The sequence below is a fragment of the Panthera tigris genome, chromosome D1 (assembly GCF_018350195.1).
Source record: "Panthera tigris isolate Pti1 chromosome D1, P.tigris_Pti1_mat1.1, whole genome shotgun sequence".
Classification (NCBI taxonomy): domain Eukaryota; kingdom Metazoa; phylum Chordata; class Mammalia; order Carnivora; family Felidae; genus Panthera; species Panthera tigris.
In genome coordinates this window covers 109530555-109556275 of record NC_056669.1, presented here as the reverse complement: position 1 = coordinate 109556275, position 25721 = coordinate 109530555, and the positions used below count along the sequence as shown (strand labels likewise).

At 60.0% G+C, this 25721-nt stretch overlaps 2 protein-coding genes across 5 annotated transcripts; both read left to right on the top strand.

Moving 5' to 3' along the window:
* Positions 1–6171: 6171 nt before the first annotated feature.
* On the top strand, positions 6172–14063 carry LOC102964294 (aldehyde dehydrogenase family 3 member B2). Of its 4 annotated transcripts, none has more exons than XM_042958170.1 (10): positions 6172–6292; positions 8013–8175; positions 8850–8960; positions 9174–9294; positions 9446–9531; positions 9651–9732; positions 9944–10330; positions 10732–10898; positions 11473–11572; positions 13837–14063. In XM_042958170.1, exons 2-10 carry the CDS (start codon positions 8014–8016, stop codon positions 13881–13883), a joined length of 1263 nt encoding a protein of 420 aa, XP_042814104.1. In that variant the 5' UTR covers positions 6172–6292; position 8013; the 3' UTR covers positions 13884–14063. The 4 variants fall into 4 exon arrangements, with proteins under 4 accessions (XP_042814104.1, XP_042814102.1, XP_042814103.1 ...); XM_042958168.1 differs by lacking the exon at positions 13837–14063 and adding an exon at positions 11845–12737; XM_042958169.1 differs by lacking the exons at positions 6172–6292; positions 13837–14063 and adding an exon at positions 11845–12737 and having other exon boundaries at positions 7913–8175.
* A 4474-nt stretch (positions 14064–18537) lies between these two features.
* ACY3 (aminoacylase 3) lies at positions 18538–23689 on the top strand. The gene is given in 11 exon segments (XM_007099376.3): positions 18538–18776; positions 19544–19697; positions 19700–19732; positions 20006–20090; positions 20230–20265; positions 20268–20324; positions 20524–20563; positions 20565–20589; positions 22418–22480; positions 22483–22626; positions 23465–23689. Coding segments are annotated over 11 exon segments (1101 nt in total).
* Positions 23690–25721: the final 2032 nt, after the last annotated feature.

The following is a 25721-nucleotide window of genomic DNA, read 5'->3' as shown; positions in this document are numbered from 1 at the left end:
GCACGGGGTGTTATATGCAGGGGATGAATCATTGGATTCTATTCCTGAAATCATTATTACACTATATGTTAACTAACTTGGATTTACATTTTGAAAAATTGAATATAAAACAAGATTTCAAACCATACTAAAAGACAAAAACAGTCTCAAGAGACTGAACAAGCATCAGAACCAGAGCCACGTACGACAAGGACGTTGGAATCATCAGCCCAGGAATTAAAAAAGACCTATGACTAACGTGCCAAGCACATTAATGGCAAAGGCAGACAACACGAGGTAACGGATAGACAACGGAAGCAGAGCGATGGACATTTGGAGGAAGAATCGCAATGAAACGCTAGAGATCCAAAACACCGGGACAGAAACGAAGGATGCCTTTGATGGGCTCACTAGTAGCCTGGACACGGCTGAGGAAAGTCCCAGAATTGTGTGACAATAACAAAAGGCATAGCATACATGTAATAGGAAAACCCTAACCAAAAGAGAAATGGAACAGAGGCAATGTTTGAAGCAGTGATGGCTGAGAGTTTCCCCCAAATTAACACCAGACACCAAACCACAGATCCAGGAGTCCCAGAGAACACCAAGCAAGATAAATGCAAAATAATAATAATAATAATAATAATAATAATAAACAGTTACATCTAGGCACATTACATTTAAACTTAAGAAAATCGAAGATAAAACAAACATCTTGGAAGAAATCCGAGAGGGGAAACCTTATCTATATCTGACCTACAAACAAGGACAAACATAAGAATCATATCTGACCTCTCAGAAACCACGTAAGCAAGAAGAAAGCAGAGTGAAATTGTGTTGAGTGCGTGGAGGGGGGGACAAAGGGATGGATGGGAACCGTGTGTATTTCTCGCTCAGTTTTGCTGTGAACTGTTCTAGAAAATGACGTTCGTTAATTAAAAAAAACTAGGTACACAGCGAACGATTATTACCGTGAATATTCAGAATCCTACAAGCCAGTAAGACAAAAGAAAAGTAACACAACAGAAAACCATGCCCATTGTGTCAGTTTCCTAGAACCGGTATAACCAATTACACAGACTCGGAAGCTTAGAAACCAGATATTCATCCTCTCACAGCTCTGGAGGTCAGAAATCTGAAATCCAGCTGTGCCAGGACCACGCTCCCTGCACCGTCTCTAGGGGGAGGGTCCTTCCTTACCTCTTCCAACTTTGGGGCTCCAGGCGCTCCTTGGCTCATGGCTGCATCAACCCAATCTCTGCCTCTTGGTCGTATGGCCTCCTCCTCTTCTATTTCAAATCTCTTTCTTCCTCTTACGGGGACGTGTCATCGGATTTAGGGCTCCCTTGGACAATCCGGGATGGTCTTCTCTTGAGACCCTTAACTTAATTCCATCGGTAAAGACCCTTTTTCCACATAAGGCTACATTCACAGACTCCCAAGGTTAGGGCACGGACATACGTGTTTTGGGGGTGGGGAGGGCACCATTCAACCCCACTGCACTCATTGGCCAAAAGCAAAATGCCAACTGTTGGAGAGGAGAGGGGGCAAGGGGAACTTGGGTACAGTGTTAGGGGAATTTCCATCAGTCACTCTCTTTGGAGGCAACATCTAGGTCATGTGTAGCAATACCTGGGCTAGTCGAAGATGCACATACCATCTACAACTCTTACTCCCAGATACACACCCAGAGAAACTTTACAAAGAGATACACCCAGTGTTACTCGCAGCAATGTCTGGAATCGCCAAAAAGGGGGCACTCTCTAAACGTCCACCATATTGATTTTGAAAGGTTGCAATTCGGGCCACAGGAGGCTGTCAGATCTCAATGGAAGGAAGGTCAGGGCCAAACCTCAGAGGCCTCAACCAGAGCTGCTGTTCTGTCCTCAGGGTCGTCACACCCGACCTCCTCGCTCCCCCACTCCGGCCGATGTCACGTGACGGGAAGCACAGAAATGTCCAGAGGAAATCCGCCCCTCATTCTCCACCCCCGACTCTGCCAGCCCTCACCCCACAACCACGTGCTCTGTCCCTTCTACCTTCCCCACCTGGACCATCCCTATATGTGCCCCTGGATCTCCCCACTCTCAACCCATCCCACCCCTCAGCCATCACCCATTCTTGGCTTCCCCGTGGCCGCAGAACTCCTTGAAAGAATCATCTAGGGTGGTGGCTGTCAGCTGGGGGTGATGGCATCCCTCAGTGGACGCACCGACTCCAAGGTGCTCCTTCCATGTCCCCTGCCTTCCCTCTGCTCGGTCTCACTGATGCACAGCCACGTTGATCCTCCTCTTGTCCTCAGATGTTTATGCTTGCGTCCGTCTGCCTGGAACGGACACTCTTCCCTCCCAGCTGCAGGTGTCCGAGGGCCCGGCTTATCTCACTGAGGGATCAGCTCAGATACGGCTTCGTCAGAGAGGTGCCCCTGGCCGGCACAGCCTCTGTCTGCCCAACACTGTTCCGTCTAGTGTCCCTCTCCAACTTGGAGACTACTGCCTTGTGCAGGGCTAGTTCAAAGCCAGGTCCCGTGTGAGGCTCTCTCCTTAAATGCTCAGCAAATATTTGTTGATGATTTCAATACGTTTTCCTGGGAGTCATGATGCATTATTTTCCAGGATGATAAAGCAAGTGGCTTTTGCTTCCTACGGGAGGCTGACAATGGCTCCCAAAGACGTGTCTACCTCCTCTGTGAGTGAGACGTTACTTTAAAAAAAGTGGCTTTGAGGGTGCCTGGGCGGCTCAGCGAGTTGAGCACCCAACTCTTGATTTCAGCTCAGGTCATGAGCTCACAGTTCGTGGGATTGAGCCTCACGTTGGGCTCTGTGCCCAACACATTCTCATTCTCTCTCTTTCTGCCCCTCCTCACTCCCAAAATAAGTAAATAAAGTTAAAAAAATATCTTTGCAGGGGCGCCTGGGTGGCTCAGTCCGTTAAGCGTCCGACTTCAGCTCAGGCCACGAGCTCACGGTCCGTGAGTTCGAGCCCCGCGTCGGGCTCTGTGCTGACGCCTCGGAGCCTGGAGCCTGTTTCGGATTCCGTGTCTCCCTCTCTCTCTGACCCTCCCCTGTTCATGCTCTGTCTCTCTCTGTCTCAAAAATAAGTAAACATTTTTAAAAAAATTTAAAAAATCTTTGCATGTGTGATTAAGATAAGGATCTTGAGAGGAGGAAACCATCCTAGAATGTCTGATGGACCCCGAACTCAATCACAAGTGTCCCAGTGAGAGAGATGCAGGGAGAGATTCAACACTGAGAAGACCCCACGAAGGTAGGAGGTACGTGGCCACAAGCCCAGGGATGTGGAAGCCACAGAAGCCGGGGGAGGCAGGAAAGGACTCTTTCTAGAACCCCGGGGGGAAGCATGGCCCTGATTTGGGCCTTCTGGCCTCCAGAACGGTGAGACAATAAACTTCTGTTGCCCACAGCCACTGTGTTTGTGGCCATTTGTTAGAGCAGCCACAGGAAACTGACAACATGGGGCGGCAAAGGTGTCTTACGAAGGTTTTATCTTACGTTTCGCCAACTGCTGTTGGGGTGGAGCGTTTTGTTATTCGCTTATGAGCTGCTCAGCCTTCATGGTTCAGGTTTGCTTGCTTTTGTTTTGTTTTATCTTAACAGCTTCATTAAGATACAATTCACCCACCCGAAGGCATGAGCCAATGGTTTGGGGTCAGTGGGCGTCCTCAGCTGCCACGCTCTCCCTCCGCTCTACAGTGAGGCTCGCCAGCCCACAGGTCCCCTTCCCGGGGTCATAACAGCACTGACATCCGAGGCTCGGGCCCAGACTCGGGCCTGGGGTTTGTGGCAGGCTGTGGCTCCTGCTTGGCTGACTCCAATCAGAGCCAGGGGATGATCTCAGGGTACACGGTGGGTTCTCACACGCTCTGCCTGGAACCGCTCTCCGCAGCCCTCCGCCGTGGGTGGTCTTGGTCTAATCTTCCCGTGTGATCCTCTCAAGGACCATGACAAGCACTCTTGCGACCTGGAGAGGCTCAGAGAGGTTAAGCAACTTACCCAGGGTCCCAGAGTGAATAAGAGAGTAAGTGAACAAAAGAACGAGGTAACCCCCCGCAGCTCTACAGGCGTCCCTCTCACCCCCAGTCCAGGCTCTCTCTGCCCACAGCCCCTTCCTCTGCCCTGAGGATGCCAGTCAGACACATTAGGAGAGGGGAAATAAAGGGGCTCAATGGCATGAGGTTGGGGGGTGTGTGCAGGGGCCTGGGTGGGCCATAAAACCCTGCTGGCTGAGGGCTTCCTGGAGGAGGCAGCATTTCCCACCAGGGTCCCACTGATCTTTTCATACTAAAGCCCCTGGGGGATTTGTCTCCTTCTCACGCAACTCCCTGCCAGCCCCTGCCAGCACACTCAGAGTGGCCCGGAGTTGCCAGACCTGTTCTCTAAACAAATGCAGCCAACTCCCAGCCCAGCCTGGGGAGGGGTGTAGGTCTATGAATTAAGAGGCAGCTTCTGCTAGGTCTTCCCCACAGCTGCTCCACTGCGGGGCTTGGGCACAGGAGTCTGGTAGAAGCCGACAGGCTGCTGGGGCTCCTGGGAGGATTGGCAGACGGCAGAAGCAGGGGTGAGACCGGGCCGAGGAGCAGAATCAGCACACCTGGAGGCAGAATGTCAGGCAAAGAGGGCAAAGGTGCAGCGAAGGATCCAGGGTCGGAGCCCACACTGGGGTACGTGGGGCCCTGCGGTCGGGAGCCCGCAGCGCGAGGGAGTGAAATGTGGGGCCACAGGGCCAGGGGTCGGGAGCGGGCTCAGCTCAGGCAGGTGTCACTGCCCTGCTCCGGCTGTGCCTTCTGACTGGATCTCACTACCCCCCCCCCCACCCCTCCGGGACAGGCAGGCTCCCGGGAACACCCTCGGAGGGGCCTGTGCTGGTCTGGCCCGGGGGGGGGGCGGGGGGGGGGACAGATCCCATCCTTCCCGGAGGAGCTCCCAGGCTTGGGGGAGGAGGCAGCATGTGGACAGACTGGGACCAGCCAGGTGTCACCGGGGCTGGGATGGGGATGGCTGGGGAGTCGGGAGACGAAAAGCGGGGAGCTCCTTGGGAGGCGAGGCCAGAGCTGTCTTTGATATAGGGTTGTAAAAGCCACGCTTACTGACATTTCTTTCTGCTTCTGGAAGTATTGCAAGCTGACTACGGAACATCTGCGAGAGGCGGAGAGATGCTAGGAAGTCAATAAAAAAGCCCAGGGTGCACCTTGGTGCAGGGTCTCAGTGCCGGTGGGGTGAGGGGCTAGGGCCACACAGACTGGGACCCAAGCCGCCACACAGCAGCCTCGAGGAGGGCAAATCGGGTCGCCTCTCGGAGCCCCCTGGTTTCCTCATCCTTCCAACGGGGCAGTAACGAAACCCGCGAGGCTCAAAAGAGACGTCGCACACCAAGCACTCAGCTCCGGGGCACCGGCTGTGTTCCCCATGTAGCCTGTGTTCTGTGACGTGCCCACTGGCCGCGGGATAAATTGCAGGGCCCTGCCCAGCTGTGTCTTGTTTCTCAAACCCCGGGCACACGCGCGTCCCTCGGCCCAGAACGCGTGCCCCCCCGAGAGCCTCCGCCCCTGCCCCTTCCCCGCTGCAGCTGGCTCCCGCTGGTGGGGTCTGTCGCCGGCCTCTTGGAGCCTGTGGCACACCCTTGCACGCTGGGGAATTGCTTTCAGTGTCACCGTTCTGTGTTTGATTTTTTTTTAATGTTCATTTTTGAGAGAGAGAGAGAGAGAGAGAGAGAGAGAGAGACGGAGAGCGCGAGCAAGGGAGGGGCAGAGAGAGTAGGGGAGACCCAGAACCCGAAGCAGGCTCCAGGCTCCGAGCTGTCAGCACAGAGCCCGATGCGGGTATTCGAACTCACAAACCATGAGATCAAGATCTGGGCCACCGACTGGGGCCACCCAGGCGCCCCTGTTCTTCTGTGTTTAGACCGTGAGGTCCCGAAGGGCCGACAGTCACCTACATGGCCCGGGCCGGCCAAAGCCTCCCTGACAAGCAGCCGGGAGTTTCTTGTCAGCAACCCCTGAGGCCTTGCTCCCCTGCAGCAGGGAAGGCACGGCAGGGAGGCACCTTGGATGAGAAGCAGGAACCAGCTGGTCAGCTCCAGCCCCACCCCTGGCCTTGCTGCTGACCTCACCTCCCACCCAGCTCTTTGTTTCCTCACTTACTGGGCAACAGTGGGGATGGGGCTGGGGATCTGGCCACCCATAAGCTGAGTCTGAGAGTGTCCCCAGGCACCCCAGGTGTGCACAATGGGGACACAGACAATGACGGCTGAGAAAGGCAGGGATCCCCTGCCCTGCCTGCCTCACCTGGAAAAGGTACGATGGGCTGGGGCCAGGATCTTGGGATGGACATCAGGACACCCAGGTGCCATAACTCATCCCAGACTCCTCTGCTCTGGGCCTCGATTCAGGGCTGAGGCTTTTGACCCTAGAGAGGTACTAGGGAGCCATGGACAAAGTTAGAGCAGGGCTGATAGGACCAGGAGCTGTTTGAACCCCAGGCAGGGAAAGCTGGGTGAGGGAGGGTGATGCTGGCATTCCAGGCAGAGCTCTGGGACTGAGGGTGGGCAGTGCCGTGGTCCACTCAGGCCTCGCTCCTCCGGGAAGTGCTCAGAAGGAAATGGGGCTCTGCTGTCTGGGGCAGCGGTCTAGGTGGGACACAGTCCCCCCCCCCCCACCGGGCCTGGCTGTGGGAGGGCATGACCGGGGCCCCCTTCCAGCCCGTGACAAGAACAAGTCTTTACTGAGCAATTACTGTGGACTGTATCCTCTGGACCCTGTGGTCCGGAGCCCCTGTCCCCACGGAAGGGAGTGGACAGTGCCGGGACTGACGGCCTCACCGCCAGGGGGAGGGAGGCATCTGCAGACTGCCTGGGAGTATGTGCAGCATCTGTTCCCGTCGCCCCGAATTCCCCCGCTGGGACAACCCACAGAGCTGGGCAGTAGCTGCTTTCCTTGTGTTATGGCTTCCGAGAATAGTAACCACGGCCGCCGACGTGCGCTGAGGGCTGCACGGCCAGGCCTGTGCTGTGTGCTCCACAGAGGCGGGCTGTTCCCACTTCCCAGATGAGGAGACTGAGGCTCGGAGAGAAGGAGTGACCGGCCTGAGGCCCTGGGAGTGGTGGAGGCACGGACGGGGCCGCCGGCCTGCAGGTGCCCAGGGGAGAGGCTGAGCCCCATCTCCTCCACGGCCGACGCGCTGAGGTCCTGGGCTCCGGCCTGCGAGATGCGGCTGAGGACAGAGGACAGCCCAAGACCACACGGACAGACAGACACACACACAGACGTACACACAGACACACACAGGCACACAGAGAGACAGAAATATGCACACGGACAGACAGACACAGAAAGACATGGAGGCACACAGGTAGCCTCTGGGTTGGGGTGCTCAGAACCCCCTTTTGCTCTAGGTCTAGGGAATGCACCCCCTCTGCTGCGCCCCTGCTCCCTGGCCCCCCGCAACCCCCCCCCACCCTCAGCCCTGCGGGGGTTCCCTTGGGCGGTCTGGCTACGGCCCAGAAGGATTCGAGGCCCCAGGCTGTCTCAGCTCTGCCAACCTGGCCCTCCGCCTCTGCCTTTCCGAGCATGCTCGCCCACCAGAATGTTCCTCTGCTCCTTGCGCCGAGACCCTCCTTCCAGGACCACCTCCCCAGAGCAGACACGGGGCCCTCCTTCCGCTGCGGGCACCTGTGGATGGCACGCCCGGCCTCGCTTTCCCCGTGAGCCACTGCAAGCATTCTGTTAACCCTCAGAGTCCCTGCTTTAGGCCCAGAGGGGGCCCTCCGTGTCATCCGTTGAATCCCTGCTTCTCAGTTTTGCTTGCGGCCCGGTGCCATGGCTGGAGGGGACCCAGGCGCGAGCGTGGGTGGGGCACACACATTGGAGGCGCGCGGGGGCAGCCCGGGCCCTCTGGGGCTACACGTGTGTCCCTGCGGGAGTGTCCTGAGCCCTGGTGGCTGCGGCCAGGGCCGGGGGCGGGGGGACTGGCCGTGAGGGTGGGGGAGCCCCGGCCCACGCCGCCCCCTCCCTGCAGGATGGACCCCTTCGCGGACACGCTGAGGCGGCTGCGGGAGGCCTTCAGCGCAGGGCGGACGCGGCCGGCCGAGTTCCGGGCGGCGCAGCTCAGGGGCCTGGGCCGCTTCCTGCAGGAACACAAGCAGCTCCTGCACGAGGCGCTGGCGCAGGACCTGCACAAGGTGAGGGGGGGCGGGGCAGGGGTGAGGGGGCAGGACTGGGGGAGCAGGGATGGGGGGGCAAGGATGGGAAGGGGGGGCAGGGCCGGGGGAGCAGGGGAGGGGCAAGGATGGGAAGGGGGGGCAGGGCCGGGGGAGCAGGGACGGGGGTCAAGGATGGGAAGGGGGGGCAGGGCCGGGGGAGCAGGGATGGGGGGGCAAGGATGGGAAGGGGGGGCAGGGCCGGGGGAGCAGGGACGGGGGGCAAGGATGGGAAGGGGGGGCGGGGCTGAGGGGCAAGGATGGGAAGGGGGGCGGGGCCGGGGGGGCAAGGCTGGCTGTGCCCCCCACTCGTTCCTGTTTGTTGCACAGACCCTTCCCGGGGGTGCAGTGTGGGATAGGCGCTCTACGACATTAACTCACCCAAACCTGTGGGGCATGGTCCCCATGGTACCCATGGGGAAACTGAGGTGCGTAGGGGTGAAGACACCTGCCCAAACTCCCACACCCGGGAAGCGGCAGAGCGGGAGCTGGAGCCCGGGCCACCTGTCCTGGGGTCCACGCTGCTCACCGCTCACCGTGCCGTTCCTCGGGAACTATCTCCACATCCCGGGGTGAGGATTCCTGGGGACCCCATGCCCTAGATCCCCTCCCCGCCCTGCCCCAGGCCCGATCCCTGAGTTCCACCTCCACGGCAGGCAGCTTTCGAGGCAGACATATCCGAGCTCATCATGTGCCAGAACGAGGTCGACCTCGCGCTCAAGAACCTGCCCACCTGGATGAAGGACGAGCCTGTGGCCAAGAACCTGGTGAGCCAGCTGGCCCGGTCAGGGGCAGTGCCCGGAGGCAGTTCCAGCACAGGCCTCTCCCCCACCCTCGTCCCACGGCGAGCCACTGATGCTCTCGGGACCTCTGTGTCTTCATGAGGACTCCGTTGACAGGCACCTCGGGGACACTGGGGGTGGCTTTGGGGTGCCTCCCCCCCGCAGCGCCTCACTATGCCCCCCACCCCTGCACTCCAGCTCACGCAGATGGGCTCTGCCTTCATCCGGAAGGAGCCCTTCGGCCTGGCGCTCATCATCAGCCCCTGGAACTATCCCGTGAACCTGACCCTGGTGCCCCTGGTGGGTGCCCTCGCCGCAGGTGAGGAGAGCGTCCTGAGCCCCCTCCCCACCCAGCCCAATAGCCCTTCCCTAAGAGGGCCCCCGGCCTCTGGCCTGTTCCCTGCATCTCTGCCCTGGGTGGCTGTCGGGGCCCTGGCCTCTCCCCACGTCTTCCACCTCTGTCCCTGCAGGGAACTGTGTGGTGCTGAAGCCGTCAGAAATAAGCAAGAGCACAGAGAAGGTCCTGGCTGAGGTCCTGCCCCAGTACCTGGACCAGGTGAGGATGGCCCCCCCACATCAGCACCCAGTGGCCCACCCCCCGCCTCTGTCAGCTGGGAGGGGTCCAGCCGTCCCCAGGGCTGCAGTATCTCCTGAGCCGCCTGTCCCGCCCTACAGAGTTGCTTCGCCGTGGTGCTGGGCGGGCCCCAGGAGACAGGGCGGCTGCTGGAGCACAAGTTCGACTACATCTTCTTCACGGGTGAGGGTGGCCTCAACCAGTGTCCCGGGGGGAAGGCTGCGGAGGGAGGAGGTGGTGGCCAGGAGGGGGAGCAGCCCAGATGGCGATCAGCCCCTGGGCCTTGGAAGGTGGAATCTGGGGGCAGCAAGGCCTGGGGCACCTGCCAGCCGACAAGGTACAAATGGGCCAGGAGAGGGGGGGCCTGGACCCTCGTCAACTCCCGTGTCCCCAGGGAGCCCTCGGGTGGGCAGGATCGTCATGTCTGCCGCCGCCAAGCACCTGACGCCCGTCACGCTGGAGCTGGGGGGCAAGAACCCCTGCTACGTGGACGACGACTGTGACCCCCAGACCGTGGCCAACCGCGTGACCTGGTTCCGCTACTTCAACACCGGCCAGACCTGCGTGGCCCCCGACTACGTCCTGTGCAGCCCTGACACGCAGGAGCGGCTGCTGCCCGCCCTGCAGAGCTCCATCACCCGCTTCTACGGCGAGGACCCCCGGAGCTCCCCGAGCCTGGGCCGCATCGTCAGCGACAAGCACTTCCAGCGGCTCCGAGGCCTGCTGGGCTGTGGCCGCGTGGCCATTGGCGGCCAGAGCGACGAGAGCGAGCGCTACATCGGTGAGCCTGCCGTCCTGCCACGACCCCCGTGGGAAGGCCCGTCCATGATGCAGGCCCTGCCTGGGCCACGAGTCTGGGCCGTGAGTCTGGGCCGCGAGGCTCCCACCTGGGCCGCCAGTCTGGGCCGCGAGTCTGGGCCCCGAGGCTCCCACCTGGGCTGCGAGTCTGGGCCACGAGTCTGGGCCCTGAGGCTCCCACGGCTGCACTGGCCGCGCCCAGCCTGGACCCCGGCTCTGGGAAGACCGTTGGGAGACTCGGGCGCTCCGCCTCAGCCCCGGCCAGGCTGGAGAACCCCTCACGGTCCTTCCTGGGGGCCGTGGGGACACTGTCTTCCCCAGAAGGTCCCTGAGCCCTGCCCGAGGCCCCCCTCCCCAGGGCTGAGCCGCCCCCTGTGCCCGCAGCCCCCACGGTGCTGGTGGACGTGGAGGAGACGGAACCCGTGATGCAGGAGGAGATCTTCGGACCCATCCTGCCCATCGTGAACGTGAGGAGCCTGGACGAGGCCATCGACTTCATCAACCGTCGGGAGAAGCCCCTGGCCCTGTACGCCTTCTCCAACAGCAAACAGGTGGGGGCTCGGGTGGGGCTGGGACAAGAAAGGGGTTTAAAAAAGGTGCAGACTGGTGACCTCCCCCCATCACAGCCCACCCTGGGAGGGTTAGGGCAGCACCACTTGGCCAACGGTTCCCTGCACAAGGCTCCTGGCAGGGAGGGCTTGGGCAGGGCCAAAAACCTGCCAGATGCGTGGCTGGCCAGCCGTCTGCCCTGGCCGGGTTAGCCTCCAGCTAGACGATGGGGTGTCTTTTTCTATCTGGCTCAGAGAGCCCCTTCTTCCTAAAGTGCACGAAGGCTCTGTGTGGGCAAGCAGAGGCCCTGAAGGGGGAACGGGGCAGAGCTCTGGGGGACCTGACAGGCAGAGGGACATGCCTGCCAGTGCATGGCTGGTGCTTCCTACCCTTCCTGTCGCCCCTCACTGTCACGGGCTCCCTCCATGTGGAAGGGGCTCAGAGGCTCAGAGGGGAGATGTCTCAGCAGAGGACGGGAATAAAGGGGGCTCCTCTGCTCCCAGTGGAACGGTTGAGGGCCCAAGCCCTCTTCCCGGATCACAAGCCCACCACCGGCCGCCCCCCTCCTCCCCCCAGGTAGTGAACCAGATACTGGATCGGACCAGCAGCGGGAGTTTCGGAGGCAATGAGGGCTTCACCTACCTGACTCTGACGTCCCTGCCGCTGGGGGGAGTCGGTGAGCCCTGCCCTCCTCTACCCTCCAGCCCCCACTCCCAGGGAAGCCCGGGTTGGTACTCCGATCCCCGGAAGGCCCAGTTTCGCCTTCACTCTCTTGCTCCTGGCCCCGGGTCTCTCAAGGCCTCAGTTTCCCTATCCGCACAATGGTTTTTTGAGTGGCTCAGCTTTCCCTGAGCTCCTTGCCAGCTCTGGGCTCCCACTTGGGCAGGAGACTGCTGCTGAGGCTGGGTGGGCTGCCGGCCTCAGCCCCTCCCCTCCACGCCCACGCAGGGAACAGCGGGATGGGACGATATCACGGCAAGTTCTCCTTCGACACCTTCTCCCACCACCGCGCCTGTCTGCTCTCCCACCCCGGCCTGGAGAAGCTCAATGAAATCCGCTACCCTCCCTACACTAACAGCAAAGAGCAGCTGGTCAGCTGGGCCTTGGGGTCCCAAAGCTGCACCCTTCTGTGAACACCCTGTGCCCCTCCAGTGCCCTACCCCCACGATCCCTCTGTCCTGCCGCTGCCCAGGTGTTCAGTGAGGGGATCCTGTCCAGGAGTGCAAAGATCGTCTTCTTGGGCCTTTGTCTCAACAGACCCCTGGCTGGGCAGGACCTCTGGGCCTTTGGTCCGGCTGTTTTCAGGGCCAAAGTCCTTGCCTGTGGTCTCCTGATTCAGCTTGGCTATGCCTGGTGATGGAATTCTTGTGGTTGGAAAGGACTCCCTTGTATCAGATCTATAATTAGGCCCCCCAAATACAGAGCGATTTCTAACAGCGCCACTCACACCTGGTCTGGGGAGCTGACATAATCTGATCTTGAGCCCGGACCTGGCTAGTTGCCGAAGTCACCCTAAAGGGTGTCACTGGCAAGGACTCTGATGCTGTGGGTAGGTGGAATCAACAGGAAAGAGTACAAGGGGTGATTAGTCACATCTGCTCTAGGCACAGGAGGGGGTGTGCACATTCCGGACATGTCTATCATCCGGCCGCAGACTCCCAGGAGGAGATCGTGGTCGGCAGAGTCTAAACCTAGCCACTCCATCCGACATATGGGGAAACTGAGGTCTAGAGACAGCAGGGGGCCGAACCGAGTTTATACAGGAAAGCAGGGCAGAGCTGAATGATGGCGGGTTTCTGGAGAAATTTGGAGGGGAGGCATCAGTAAACAGAATATATCTAGTGCATCGTGACCTGCCTCTTACTCTTCCCCAAATCCTCATCCTGGGAGTTCACTTCCAACCCCCCCCCCCACTCTTCATGGGGCTCCTCACCCCTCAGAGCCATGGGCAGACTGGGGGTGTGGCCTCCGGTTGAGGGAAAAAGAGGAGGGTGGCCGTCTTGCACACCACGATCTCCGAAATGTGGCCCCCCGGTGACCATCTAGTCAATGAGGGCATCTATCCATGGTGTTCAGATTCTCTAGTCCCCTGATGATGGCAGCCTGGTCTGCACGGTGACGGGGGACAGCTTGGCTTAGGCCACATGCCGTGTCCACACATATTTAGAAGCCTCGCCCAGAGGAAGGGACTGATACAATCAAGTTGCTGGTCCCTCCTCGGCCGGGAGCTCCAGTGGGTGGCCCCAGCTTCTTTCGCAATTGTCTTGGGTATTGTTTAGAATACACAGGACGTGCAATTACGTCACTGACCGAGTCACTGTACTCGGAGGGCAGTCCGGCCTCCTTGGCAAGATGCCATCCTGCTGGGGCACTGGGGTGGCCCCGCTCTCTACGCACCCGATCTAGTCAGTATCTCGGGCTCGGGCTCCAGCGAGGGCATCAGCTTCCCAACTGCCCGGGGTTGTGCCATGTGAACGGAGATGAAAACCAGGGAGGGAGGAGTGTCTCAGGCTCTTGCAGGTGAATCCGAAGGTCTTTCCACATCCGCTGCACCCACAGAGGCGTGGGCACGAGCTTCCACCCCTCAGCTTCCCCTGCTCAGAGCTGCCAGGTTAATCCCTTTAAAACAGCCCAGCTGTCGTTGCCAAGGGTTAAAGGCCACGGCTCGCAATCACTGGCCAGATGACTTAGAGCTCGGCCCGCTGGTTGCTGCACTGGCCGCCGAGCGAGAGGCCGTACCCGGACTATGCCAGGTGAGTATTAGAAGTCATCCCAAACCCCCAAATCCCTACAAAGGCTCACACTTCTCTCACCTTCTTAAGGGTTGCACCTTATCAATCACGGCTTTGGGGACAGCACGAGTCTTACCAATCCCCCAAACCTCCCAACGGCGCCTGGGCTTTGGGTTTTCTGTAGATAAATCCGTCTTTTCCTTTGCAGGTGCGTCAGGAAAGTCCCTGCAGCAGAGGCAGACCTTTGCTTGTTAACGTATCAGCAGTGCCTTGGGTCCGGGTCACTGATGTGGGGAAGGAGAACGGGGACAGGTCCCCAGCTACCACCCCACGACAGAGGGAGGGCGGGGCTGCACAGGTAGCTTTGGGGGAGCCCTTGACACTTTCATCTCCGTCTGTCCCACACGAAGGCAAATCGATCTTAGCTGTCAGAAACCCGTATTGTCGGTCTTTTCTTCGAATCTCCTGGCGATGAGGCACATTTGTAGGCATGCATTTTTGCCAAACCACTAGGGTAAAACAGTAACTGTCTGTAAATGACAATAGACTTGACAATGGTCAGGGTTAGAGATCTGATGACAGTTTGTTATAGCACACGGGGCAAGGGAGCCTCTCCGGCAGTCCGTATTTTGTTTTTATATTTTTAAGTTTATTTATTTATTCTGAGAGAGAGGCAGAGAGAGAGAGAGAGAGAGAAATCGAGCCAGAGGGAGAGGGGCGGAGAATCCCAAGCTGTCAGCTCAGAGCCTGACGTGGGCTTGAACCCACGAGCCATGAAATCATGACCTGAGCCGGTCACTCAACTGACCGAGCCACCCAGGCGCCCCTGCCAGTCTGTATTTTAAAAGCCTCTTGCCTCCTTTTTGCCTTCAGTCTCTGTGGGCAACGTTTGGGTTATCTCCCGGGATGTTTACATTTACAGACCAGACTTAACAACCTCCAGGGACAAAGAAAGAATGCAAGTTGTCTCTTAGGACTTTTGGGATAACTGCTATTTAAAAATTTTCCATAAAGGGGCACCTGGGTGGCTTAGTCGGTAAAGCGGCCGACTTCCGCTCAGGTCACGATCTCGCGGTCTGTGAGTTCGAGCCCCGCGTCGGGCTCTGTGCTGATGGCTCAGAGCCTGGAGCCTGTTTCAGATTCTGTGTCTCCCTCTCTCTCTGACCCTCCCCTGTTCATACTTTGTCTCTCTCTGTCTCAAAAATAAATAAATGTTTGAAAAATAAAATAAAATAAATAAAAAAATAAAAATAAAAAATAAAAATTTTCCGTAAGTTAGGGGTCAGAAAGCAGGGCGCATTTTGTCTGTTTCCTCATCATTTGCTGCAACATCACCCTCTCCAACTTCATCAGTGTCTCAGAGATTCCACCTCTTAGTGTCCCAGTCCGGCTGTGTCACAGTGCCGGGGTCTTAACCTTAACCAGCTTGCACCCTCCCTGGGTTGCAGACGGCAGGCCGAGGCCTCTAGTTCATCACCCTGGTCTCCCTCCCAGCTCGTCTGCCAGCCTGAGGCCAACAGAGCAACGGACACCACGCATCTTTCTCTAACCTCGGCAATTCTAACTTGCTTCCCTTTTTTTTTTCTTTAGTTTACTTATTTTGAGTGTGAGCTTTAGTTTACTTATTTGAGTGTGAGACAGTATGAGCAGGGGAGGGGCAGGGAGCAAGAGAGAAAGAGAGCGAGAATCCGAAGCAGGCTCCACGCTTAGCGCAGAGCCCCCCCTCGGGGCTCGATCCCACGCCCCGGCGATCATGACCTGAGCCGAAGTCAAGAGTCTGACGCTTAACCGACTGAGCCACCCAGGCGCCCAGGCCATTCTAACTTTCTAACTGGAGCTGCAGCCTCGGGACCTGCGGAACTGCTCGCGGCAGAGGTCGGCCCACCGGGGCCCCCGTGGCTTCCCTCCTCTTCCGCAGGGGACCACGTGCAGTTCTGCCGAGGAGCACGGACGACGGCTGGCGTCCTCGGGCGTCCCCTGTGTTCACACGGCAGTCCGCAGTCATCTGACACAGGCCGCCGCTCCTCGCGCGGAGGCTGATGGCCAAGTTGGGATATCCGCCCGCCCCCCCACCCCGAAGATGCCTCCTTCCCAAGGTCCATTTCTTTGCTCTCCTGGCTGGCTCACCAGGGGTTGGTCTGAACCCCTCTCGGGAGCTTCCCAGGTGTTACCTAAAACCGGCCCCCATCTGCGGAGGGCGGGGACTGATCGAGGAAGAGGCAGGTCATTCTAGGTTGGTAGGTGGCAGTGTTAATAAGCCAAAGGAACTTACATACGAGGCCCGGCTTGGGCAGCAGCAAGACGAGTGGGTCCCCTCACTGCCCGCCAGATCTTCAGTTTACACAGAAAGAGGCCTTAACCGGGTACAGTCACATATACCGCACAGGGCTACAGCTTTGGAGCAGCCTCCGGGAGCGGGAAAGGCACGCTTCAGAGAGCCTTGAACTCCTCCAGGCCTCGGCTCAGCTCTTCTCTCATCCCGGGACGCCTTCCCTCTACCTCTAACCCACCCCTGCCTCCCCTCGGGCACTGCCTGTCTTGCCCTCTTGCAGTAGCCGGGGTCCCCGTCACTCCGCTGCCACACCGGTACCGGGTCCCTCAGCTTGTCTGGGCCTCCGCTCCCTTATCTTGCAGAACGGGGCTCCCACTTCTGTCTTAGAATCGCTGTCGGGGTTAAAAGGGACCACACGTGTCCGAGGCGCAGAAGCTGTGCCCTCCCAGAGCTTCCCGGGGCTCTGTCACAACCTTGAGGTTTGTGCCAGAAGCCTCTCCTTGTCCTGCTGCCCTGAGGCTTGGGTGTGGCCCAGGTGTAGGAGTGCACACGACACCGATCCAGATGTGGCCCTCCGTCTCGCTCACGTTTGCTCGATGACCCCTCATGGGGTCGCGCGTTCGGGGCCCCTTGGAGATCAGTATGCGTACCTGAGAAATACCCACCCAGGCCCGGATCCCTGGGAGACTTGCCCCGGCCTCCCGGGAACCTGTCAGAGATAACACAGTCTTCCCCCTCCTGACGCACAGGCGACTGAGCCACAAGATCTAATTAAAGGCTAGCTGTCGGGGCGCCTGGTGGCTCAGTGGGTGTCGGGCTCTTGATTTCAGCTCAGGTCGTGACCTCGCGGTTCGCAGGCTGGGGCCCGGAGGTGCAGAGCCTGCTTGGGATTCTCTCCCTCTCTCTCTCTGCCCCTCCCCTGCTTCTGCTCTCTCTCTCTCTCTCTCTCTCAAAATAAATAAACATGAAAAAAAAAGAAAAGGTTAGCTGTCAGGTGCACGCAAGCCCTTTGATGACACTGGTCACCTCTCTGTGTAAGATCTGCAGACGAAAGTTCCCGATTTCACGGAGAATAACCACCCAGTTAGGTCATCGTCAGCTCTACCCGCCGTCAGTGGGTCGCCCTGAGCAGAGCTGCGTAAACCTTATGGAGTGGCCTCCTTCGCTTCCCGGTCTGAAAGGGCCTTCTCAGCCCGGGGGATACTTTACTGTCCCTCCTCCACCTTCCAAACCGGGGTGTGGGAGGCCCAAACTCAGGGCCCTGGAGCCTCGCCCAGTGTAGGTGACTCACTGCCTGGTTCTGCCTCCCTCCTCGGTGACCTCCGGACTGTCCTTAGCTCTTCCCTGACAGCTCGACCTGGAGGCCACCAGGGCCGGGTGTGGGGAACTTCCCCCTCATCCTAGCCCCCTTGACCCTTGAGAGCAGCAAGGAAGGGTGGGCTCAGACCGGACCACCCCCCCGGGTTCCGACTCCAGCTCTGCCCCTAATGCCCTGTGTTCCCTTGGCATTTTGTCTGAGCCTCGGTTTCCACATCCGTAAAATGGGTCTGAGGGTCATTTCCAAAAACAGAGCAAACTGATTCCTTTGCGTCACGCCTGTCCCTGAAAATGACCGAAAATACTGGACAAAACATTCCGAAACTTTGTTTAAAGCATCAAAAAGCTGGAAAAGTGGGACCGCACAGATCATAGCCCTTTAGGGTAAAGGTGACCTGGGAGAGACGCTGGCCCTCTGGGGTTACAAGCACAGAAGCATGTGGCTGAGGGGGTAAAGGCAGGGGGGGGCGGTGTTCCTCATCTGGGCATCTGCCAAAGCACAGACCTCTTGGGCCGGGGGGAGGTTGTCTTCATCTCAGGCCTTAGAGAGTCCTCGCAAGTAATTTTCCAAGTGTGCGTGCAGCTTCCCTTCCTGGTCCTGGGAGGGAGGGCTGGCCCCACTCCCAGAGGAGGGACAGAGGGCACGGACAGGAGCCTGGCCATGGGACCTGGGCTCTATGTGGCCGCAGCAAGTAGGAGTGTGGGGTGGAGCCAGGTGGGGAAACAGCAGCCCTGACCCCTGGGGGGACCTGGGCCAGTTCTCCGCAGGCTCGGCACAAACACTGCCCCGGGGATCTCTGGGCCCATAAACATCCGCTGGCTCAGCAGGTGCACACCCAGCCCCGGAGGGCCCGGAGGGCCCGGAAACCCAGACCACCTCTGCACGTAATCACCCCCTCCCTGAGGCCTCTGCACCAGCCCTGAGGGGCCGGCAGGAGCTACCTGGAACCCAGACACCCCCCAGCTAATCAGGTGACACTTCCCATGCTGCGCCCTGGTTCCCCCACCTACAAAATGGGAGCGTAGTCCTCTTGCTAAAGGGAGCCTGCCTTGGGGTCCATCTCTCCCACGGGAACGGGCCCCTCTTCCCAACATAGGCACCGGACGGGAGAAGCCCTGAGCTGCACCCCCAGAGGCACAAACGGGGCGGGGCTGAGCTGCATCCCACAACTTTTGACAGACAACCTCCTTGCCCAGCTGGGATCCCTCGGGCCTCAGGGAGCTCACCACTCTGCCACCCCAGCTCTGACCACTGGGCCCCGTGTCCGTGCCAAGGTCACCTAAGCAGGTCCGCCACCAGGTTCTCCACCCCACATGTGGATGTGCTTGCTGTCTGTGCCCCGAGGGCCCTTGCGCCACGCGGCAGTGACTGGGGGCACCCAGTGCCATGACACGTCTGGTGTCTACCTGGCCCAGCACTGGCTGCGGGCCCCGGGGGAGCTGCAGAGACCCAGCTTCGCCACGCCTGGGCTGGCCAAGCCGGTGGCCACAGCTGCCGGCCGTCGCTGCATGGGCCGGGACCCCAACCGCACCTTCACCAGCGACTTCCTCACACGGGTGTCCTCCAGGCTGGCCCAGCCCCTCGGCCTGGCACTGAGTCCCCGCCTCAGACGGTCGCGGTAGACTTCAAGCTGATCAGGGCTTCCTCTGAGTTCCCCAGACCCACGGTTTGCCTCCGACCAGCCCCATAGGCTGCGTTTACCTGTCCAGCACCCCAACAGCTCTTCCTCCTCCAGTAGATGTTCGCTGGGCCCCATCTCTGAGCCGGGCTTTGGTCAGCTCAGGTGAAAAAATGGGGAATAAGACTGAGGTGTTGTCCTTAGCCCACTGGGGGACACAGAGGAAAACCGCAGCAACCACAACCCCAGAGGCTAAATGTAGGGGAGGGGGAACATGAAGCATCTAACATGGCCAAGGGCAGCCATGGAGGGCTTCCTGGAGGAGGTTATATCTCAGCCAAGCCCCAAAGGGTGAGTAGAGGTTAACTAGGAAAAGAGAGGAGAGGAGATTCCGGGAAAGGGTCCGGCAGGTGCAAAGGCCTGGAGGTGCGGCTACAGTGAAAGCTGATGAAGCAGGTGGCAGGCAGGTGGGGCTGGGCTGAGGGTTTGGATTTTATGGGGCCAGTGGGCAGCCGGTGGGAGTCCTAAGCAGGGCAGGGATGGCCACAGTGGCACAGAGAAGAGGCCTTGAGCTGCTCTGTCTCTCCTGCAGGGTCTCGGGGGCTTCATCCCTCCCTGCAGCATGAGGCTGTCATCCCATTAAACCTCTGATCACTGACTGAGACTCTTAGGGGGCTGACACCCCATTCCTGCTCCTGCAGTGCCAGGGCCAACTTGGATGACCCATGCAAGGTGACAAGGGCCCGAGAACTGAACCAGCTGCCGGGGCCCCAGGCCTCAGGCCGGGCCTTCGGCTTTGTCCTTGACCTGCACAGCAGCACGGCCAACACGGGCACCTGCCTCATCGCAGAAGCTGCCCACAGAAGGTCTTTGCCATGCACCTGTGCCACCACCAGGTGGCCCTGGCCCCTCGGGGGCAGTGGGGAAGGGGACAGCTGGGATGGTGCCAGTGCCTCCCCTGGCCCTCTCCTTGGGCTCCAGTCAGGGCCTGCCACCTGCAAGTCCTCCAGGCCCTCTGGTCCCTTCCTTCCCCCCTTCCTGCCAGAGGGTGGAGGGAGGCTGGGCTGGGGTAGGTAGTGCCCCGTGCTCCCTCCATGCTCTCCCCACGCCTCAGTTTCCCCTTCTTGGGTGTCTGACCCACCCCTCCTGTCCCTCCACCCCCACTGCAGAGCCCCAAGGTGCCCTGCCCAGACCTGTACCAGCTGCCGGGGTGGGGGAGTTATAGCCTGGACCCCTTGGCCAAGAACGGAATGGGTAGGCTGCCACCTCAGGAGAAATGGGTGAGGGGGCGGGGCTTGGAAGGGCGGGGCCGCATGATAGGCAGGGTCAAGGACCTGGGGTTAGAGCACTCCTCTCTGGGGCACCCCCCGACCCCTCTCCTCCTGGTCCCCAGTCCTGGAGCTGGGCCCCCAGCCTCAGGGTGTGCTGCGAGCAGGATGAGGACCCTGGTGGCCAAAGTCCTGGACTTCATCGAGCTCTTCACCCAGGGTGAGATCTGCAAGGACTTGCTGGGAAACTGAGACCCAGAGAGGCGAGGGCCCGACCCGGGGACCCTGGAGCCAGGCTCACGGGTGGGCTGGGGACCAGCCTTGGGTGGCCCCCACGGCCCACTGTGTTCTGGGCCCGGAGGAAGGGACAGGCTCACACACCCAGCCTTTGGCCCAGGCACAGCCTCTCCTGCTTTAAGCACATGGAACGGGCAGCGTGGACCGGCCACGCACGGAGGCTGGGGACCGGGCATCCTCAGCTGCAGGTGCGTGTGTGTTGCTGTGGGGAGATTCCTGGGTCACAGCTTTGGTGGCAGAGGCAACTGAGGCCCAGGGGCAGGGACCATGGGTGCCTCCCACAGGGTCATCAGGACCTCAGAATCAGGATCAGAACACGAGGCTGCCCCCTCCCCCCACCAATGCCCTGCCCCTACAGCCTCCCTGGAACCCCACGGACAGGCCTGGCATTCGGGGCCACAGTGATCTGCCCGGCGCCTGCAGAGGCCAGGAGGGGCTCCTCACAGCCTGGCCACAGAAGGCAGAGGGAGGTGATACGGAGCGGGCACCACCCAATCCACCTGCTTGCAGGTGCAAACATGGAGCCTGTCTTTATTTTCCAAGTACTTCCCCGAGCGTCCCTCCGCACGTTAGCAGGGAATCCGGCATTCCTGCTGCAGGCCTTCCCTTCCTGAATGTCACAGGAGTCTGGCCTCCCCGCTTCTGCGCCTGGCCTGGCGGGGAGGAGATTGGGAAGATCGCGCCGCCCACCGGCTACCGCTCTGCCCGCTGCCACGTTGGGTCGCTGTCACACTAGGTGCACGCCCTCCGTGGCCTTCGAGTCCTGCAGTGTCCAGGCCACAGGCCTCCCCACGCTGGGTGCCCAGCCCTAGCCTCCTTAGTAACCGTTCTCCAAGTGTCCCAACTGGCCTTCGGGGGGCGGGACGGGCTTCAGAGGGGGCCACATGCTCTGTTGGCACCAGCCCTTCCCCTGCCACGGCAAAGATCTGTCCCCCAGCCCAGTAAGCAGCCACAGCCCCCTCCTTCAGTGGTGAGTCCCGGCGGGACAGCATCGGAGTGACCCAGCAGACAGGACTGGTATGCACCGGGGGCGCAGCAGAGGCTGGGCACAAAAAAGAAAGAAATATCGGAAAGAATTTGACATTTCAAAAATTGTTTAAAGAACCAGAGTAACAGGGCACCTGGGTGGCTCAGTCAGTTGAATGTCTGACTTCAGTTCAGGTCATGATCTCACGGTTTGTGAGTTCGAGCCCCGCGTCCGGCTCTGTGCTGACAGCTCCGAGCCTGGAGCCTGCTTCAGATTCTGCGTCTCCCTCTCTCCCTGCCCCTCCTCTGCTCATGCTCTCTCTCTCTTGCTCAAAAATAAACATTGAAACATTTTTTTAAAAGAACCAAAGTAACAATTGTAGGAAAAATCAGCCATTGGTTGGGGTTTTTTGCTCTTATTAAAGCTTCGTGTTTGATTTTGAGGTGTTCTCTTACTTATAACAACACCGTAGTGGAGGGGCAACATCTTTTCGGTGTTTAGGGCTGGGGGCCCATCCATCGTCCTTACAGATGCAGAGCCACGACAGTGATTTCGAATGATTTCTCCCACAATTTAAAATTTTATTTGATAGGCCATTATATTATGTTTACTCTGTGTCAGACGCTGTTAAGCACTATTAGCCGTTTAACTTAAACCTCAGGAGGATAGGAGAAGACACTATAATTCCTATTTTACAGAGGAGGAAGCTGAAGAACAGAAAGGTTAAGTGACTTGCTCAAGGTCACCCAGCTAGCAAGGATTTGAACCCAGGCTCTACTGTCTGTGCCCTTTACCACGAGGCTACACTTCCACAATGACAACTGTCTTTCTAAGGCAACTTGTGTCTCCATTCTAAACACAGAGCCAGGGGCATCTCGGCAGACACCCTGTCACATTGGTTGAGAAAATGAAGCAGTGACTGGATGAGGCCATCGGTGAAGGGCATCTCTTGGGCACTGCCTGCTGGGGTTGCCCCCACAGGAGCCAGGGCAGAGGTCGGCCCCAGCAACCTTGGCCGGAGGCTCTCTTCCCAGGACTGAGGCTTCCAGACCCTACAGCCCGGTATAGCCATCCTCCAGATGTCCGGTGGTGAGAATGTGCTCTGTGAGGGGGGGGGGGGTCTGCCGTGTACCCCATGTTCATCAACAAGGCCACCTACTATGCAAAGGGCATTGCCTCCATTCAGGCGGAGAAGCTCACGTTCTCCGTGCCTGCCCTGCCGCACTGGCCCTCACCCCCACCCCAGCCCCTGACCCAGGCCGGACCCGCACAGCCTCAGCCCTCCCATCTGAACCCTCCCATCTGAACAATGGATCCCGAGCCACAGTCTTGCTCCCGGGCACCCCTTTGCCTTCTGCTGTATACCATGTTTCTGGCCATACCCCCATGCCTCCGTACCTCAGTTTCCCATCTATAAAATGGAAGATGTCCAGGGGTTAATGGTTCATGTCCTCTGTCCTTCATGGTCCCTCTCTGTGACCTCAGGATCTGGCGCAGGTCTGGCCCAGGGTGGTCTTGGACATGCTGTGTGTCCTGGGGCCAGTGATGGCTGTCTCTGTACAGCCTATCGGTGCCCAGGGGGAAGATCCCACTTGGAGTCAACAAAGGGCCTTCCAGAAGAGGCCACGACCCAGAGGGGGCCTCCCAACCTGCCTGCACTCCTGGGGCTGGAGAATCAGTCTGAGAGAGCAGAAGCCCATGCACGTGCCTACCCAGGCACTGTGTGTGTGTGTGTGTGTGTGTGTGTGTATGACTGGACACACATGTGTTTCCAAGAACTTCAATACCTTGGGTGTCCTTCTGAGGAGGTCTATATGTGGCTGGGCACACAGCCCAGATGTGCATTTCCAATGTATAATGAGCCCGGTGCCCATGGGGACTCAGGGGGAGTCAGGGCTGGGGAAGGGGTGCAGCTCGACAAGGCTGTCCCCACCCAGTACAGCCGCCCAGGGGCAGGGACGCAGGGAAGAGGTACCTTGGCCTGGGGTAGGGGGAGTCCTACCAGGGGGGCTGGAGGTCCTCAGCACCCCAAGAGGGAGCGGGCGCGGGGTCTGCTGCTGGGGTCCCCTCGGTCCTGACCCAGGCCCTCTCTGCAGGGCGTCCACACAGGCCAGACTGGACACAGCCCGCAGCTTCTGCACCCACCTGAGCCTGACAGGCTGCGGCTCCTGCCTGACAGCGGGGCCGGGGGGCCCAGAGCGTCATCCTCGGGAGGCGTCTCCCCCCGGCCCCTCTGCACCCTCGCCTGGCCCATCCATCTCCCCGCGGCCACAGCTGCCACGCGGCCTCCTGCTATTGAGCAGCGAGATGAGAAGGTGTGAAGGATATGGGGACGCCAGGGACGGGCTGGCAGGCAAGATGGATGAGGGGGCAGGGGGGCCAGCAGGCGCCTCCGGCGGGAAGGGCAGGCCGGCCGGGGAGGAGGCTGTGCAGAGAGGCGCGCCTGTGTGTGAGGCGTGTGTGAGAGAGAGAGCGCGTGCACCCATGCACACGGCAGCTTGTGCACGTGTGCACACGAGTGGGTGTGGGGCATGGGGCCTGGGGTTCATCTGTGTGCAAGTGGGGTGGCCCATCAGTGTCCTCACCTACATGCGTGGAGGGGGCGTTTCCCATCACACAGAGCAGAGCTGCGTGCAGGTGCACGCACACGCGTGCACACACACACACACACACACCAGTGGCCAACAGGACGCTGGGCTGGCCCACTCCTGGGAGTCCAGGCTGAGGGGGAGCCAGGAGGATTGGTGGGAATCTCCCAAGACCATCATCTCTCCCCTCTCCCTCCTCCCCACCTCCCCGCCCCACTGTGGATCCTGGGACAGCGTGGCATGGCCGGTCACACACCTCACTGGGTGGCCCCTGATAGCCGCTGGGACCCTCCCAAGCATGGAGAACCGCCCCCTCATCCTGCCCCACAGCAAACCCCAGAGCTGTGCATGGGCCTACCTCTCCCAGCTTGGCAGGCAGGGATCTGGGCTACAGGAGACCAAAGCAGGAGGCACCCCTAAGCGGAGGGAGGAGAGGTCTGCCCCCGGGCATCAGGCTCTGGGAGGAGCTGCGTGTCATTCTTGGAGAGAAGCAGTCCTTCCGACCCGCGGTCCCTCCATGCCCACTGCCAGGCATGGGCCTCCGCCTCCCCCACGTCCCCAGTGCCACACTCTGGAGGAGGTGTGTTGGGGTGGGGGGGTCTAGTCTGCCTTGGGGACCCCAGTCAAGTGGGCCCAGCCCAGCCTGAGGTGCTGTCCCCTAGTGCCGGCCTGGGGGCTGGCCTGGAACACTCCCTCCCAGAGTAAGCTCTCCTGGGGTCTAGCCCGATGACCCTCCCTGGGCAATCGGGCGGCAACGAGATGGCCAAGCAGCACTCTCATCTGACAGCAACCAGCTTTGTGCCTTCCTGTGCCTTCCTGACCGGTGATCCAGGTGTCCCTCAATGCCGGGCCTGGATGGGCGTGGGCAGCCTGGAGAAGGCGCCTGGTCGGGCTGGAGAGAGCAGGCTGACCTGTGGGCAGAGCAGACACCCGCCCCAGAGACCTGTGACCTGGGCCAGCCTCCCACCCCGTGGGGACTACTTAGGCACCGTCAATCAGGATGGGAGCAGTTTACTGCTGTTCATCCCAGAGAGAAGAGATTATGCGCGCAGTTGGGGAAACTGAGGCACGGGGGCTGTCGGGAATCCACCAGCATCGCACAGCTCCTCGGGCCCCAGCCATCACCCAGACCCGGCTTCCTGCCAACCGGTCCAGGAGCTCTGCCTCTGCCTGCACTTGCTGATGCTGCCCCCTTGTGATTCCCAGTTTCCCAGGCGATGCCACACCAGCAGCAGCCCCAGGTCAGGGGTCGAGGTCCTGGTGAGAGGGCATCGCCTCTGCCATCAGCCCTCGTGCTCCTGCGGCTACTGCGGCCTCCCCGGCCTCCGCCAGGCCTTTTCAGTGTCCAGCGCTCCAGCCACCGGGCCTGGGCCCCTGCGGACCACCCGGCCGGGTCCTCCAAAAGGGCCCCCACTCTGCGCCTGGGTCCATTGATCAGGAGTGGCTGAGGGGCTCCTGGCTGGGAAAGGGAGGGAGCCGGGAGGGGGGACCGGGGAAGGGGGGAGGAGGCTTTGCAACGTCAGAGCCTTCCCACCTGCCCTCCTCCCACACAGCACCACTCCTGGAGCTGGACAAGCCCGGCCAGCAGCCTGGTGCAGTCCAGTCTGAGGGTGGTTTGGAGACGGGGCCCTGCATACCACAGGGCCAGAGTGGCCTGCCTGCAGAGACCAGGTGCCTGACTCCGGTGGAGAACCAAGACGTGAGTGATCGCCTGGAGGGAAGGACGGTCCCGCAGAACTGAGCTGTGCCGCTGAATGGGCCAGGA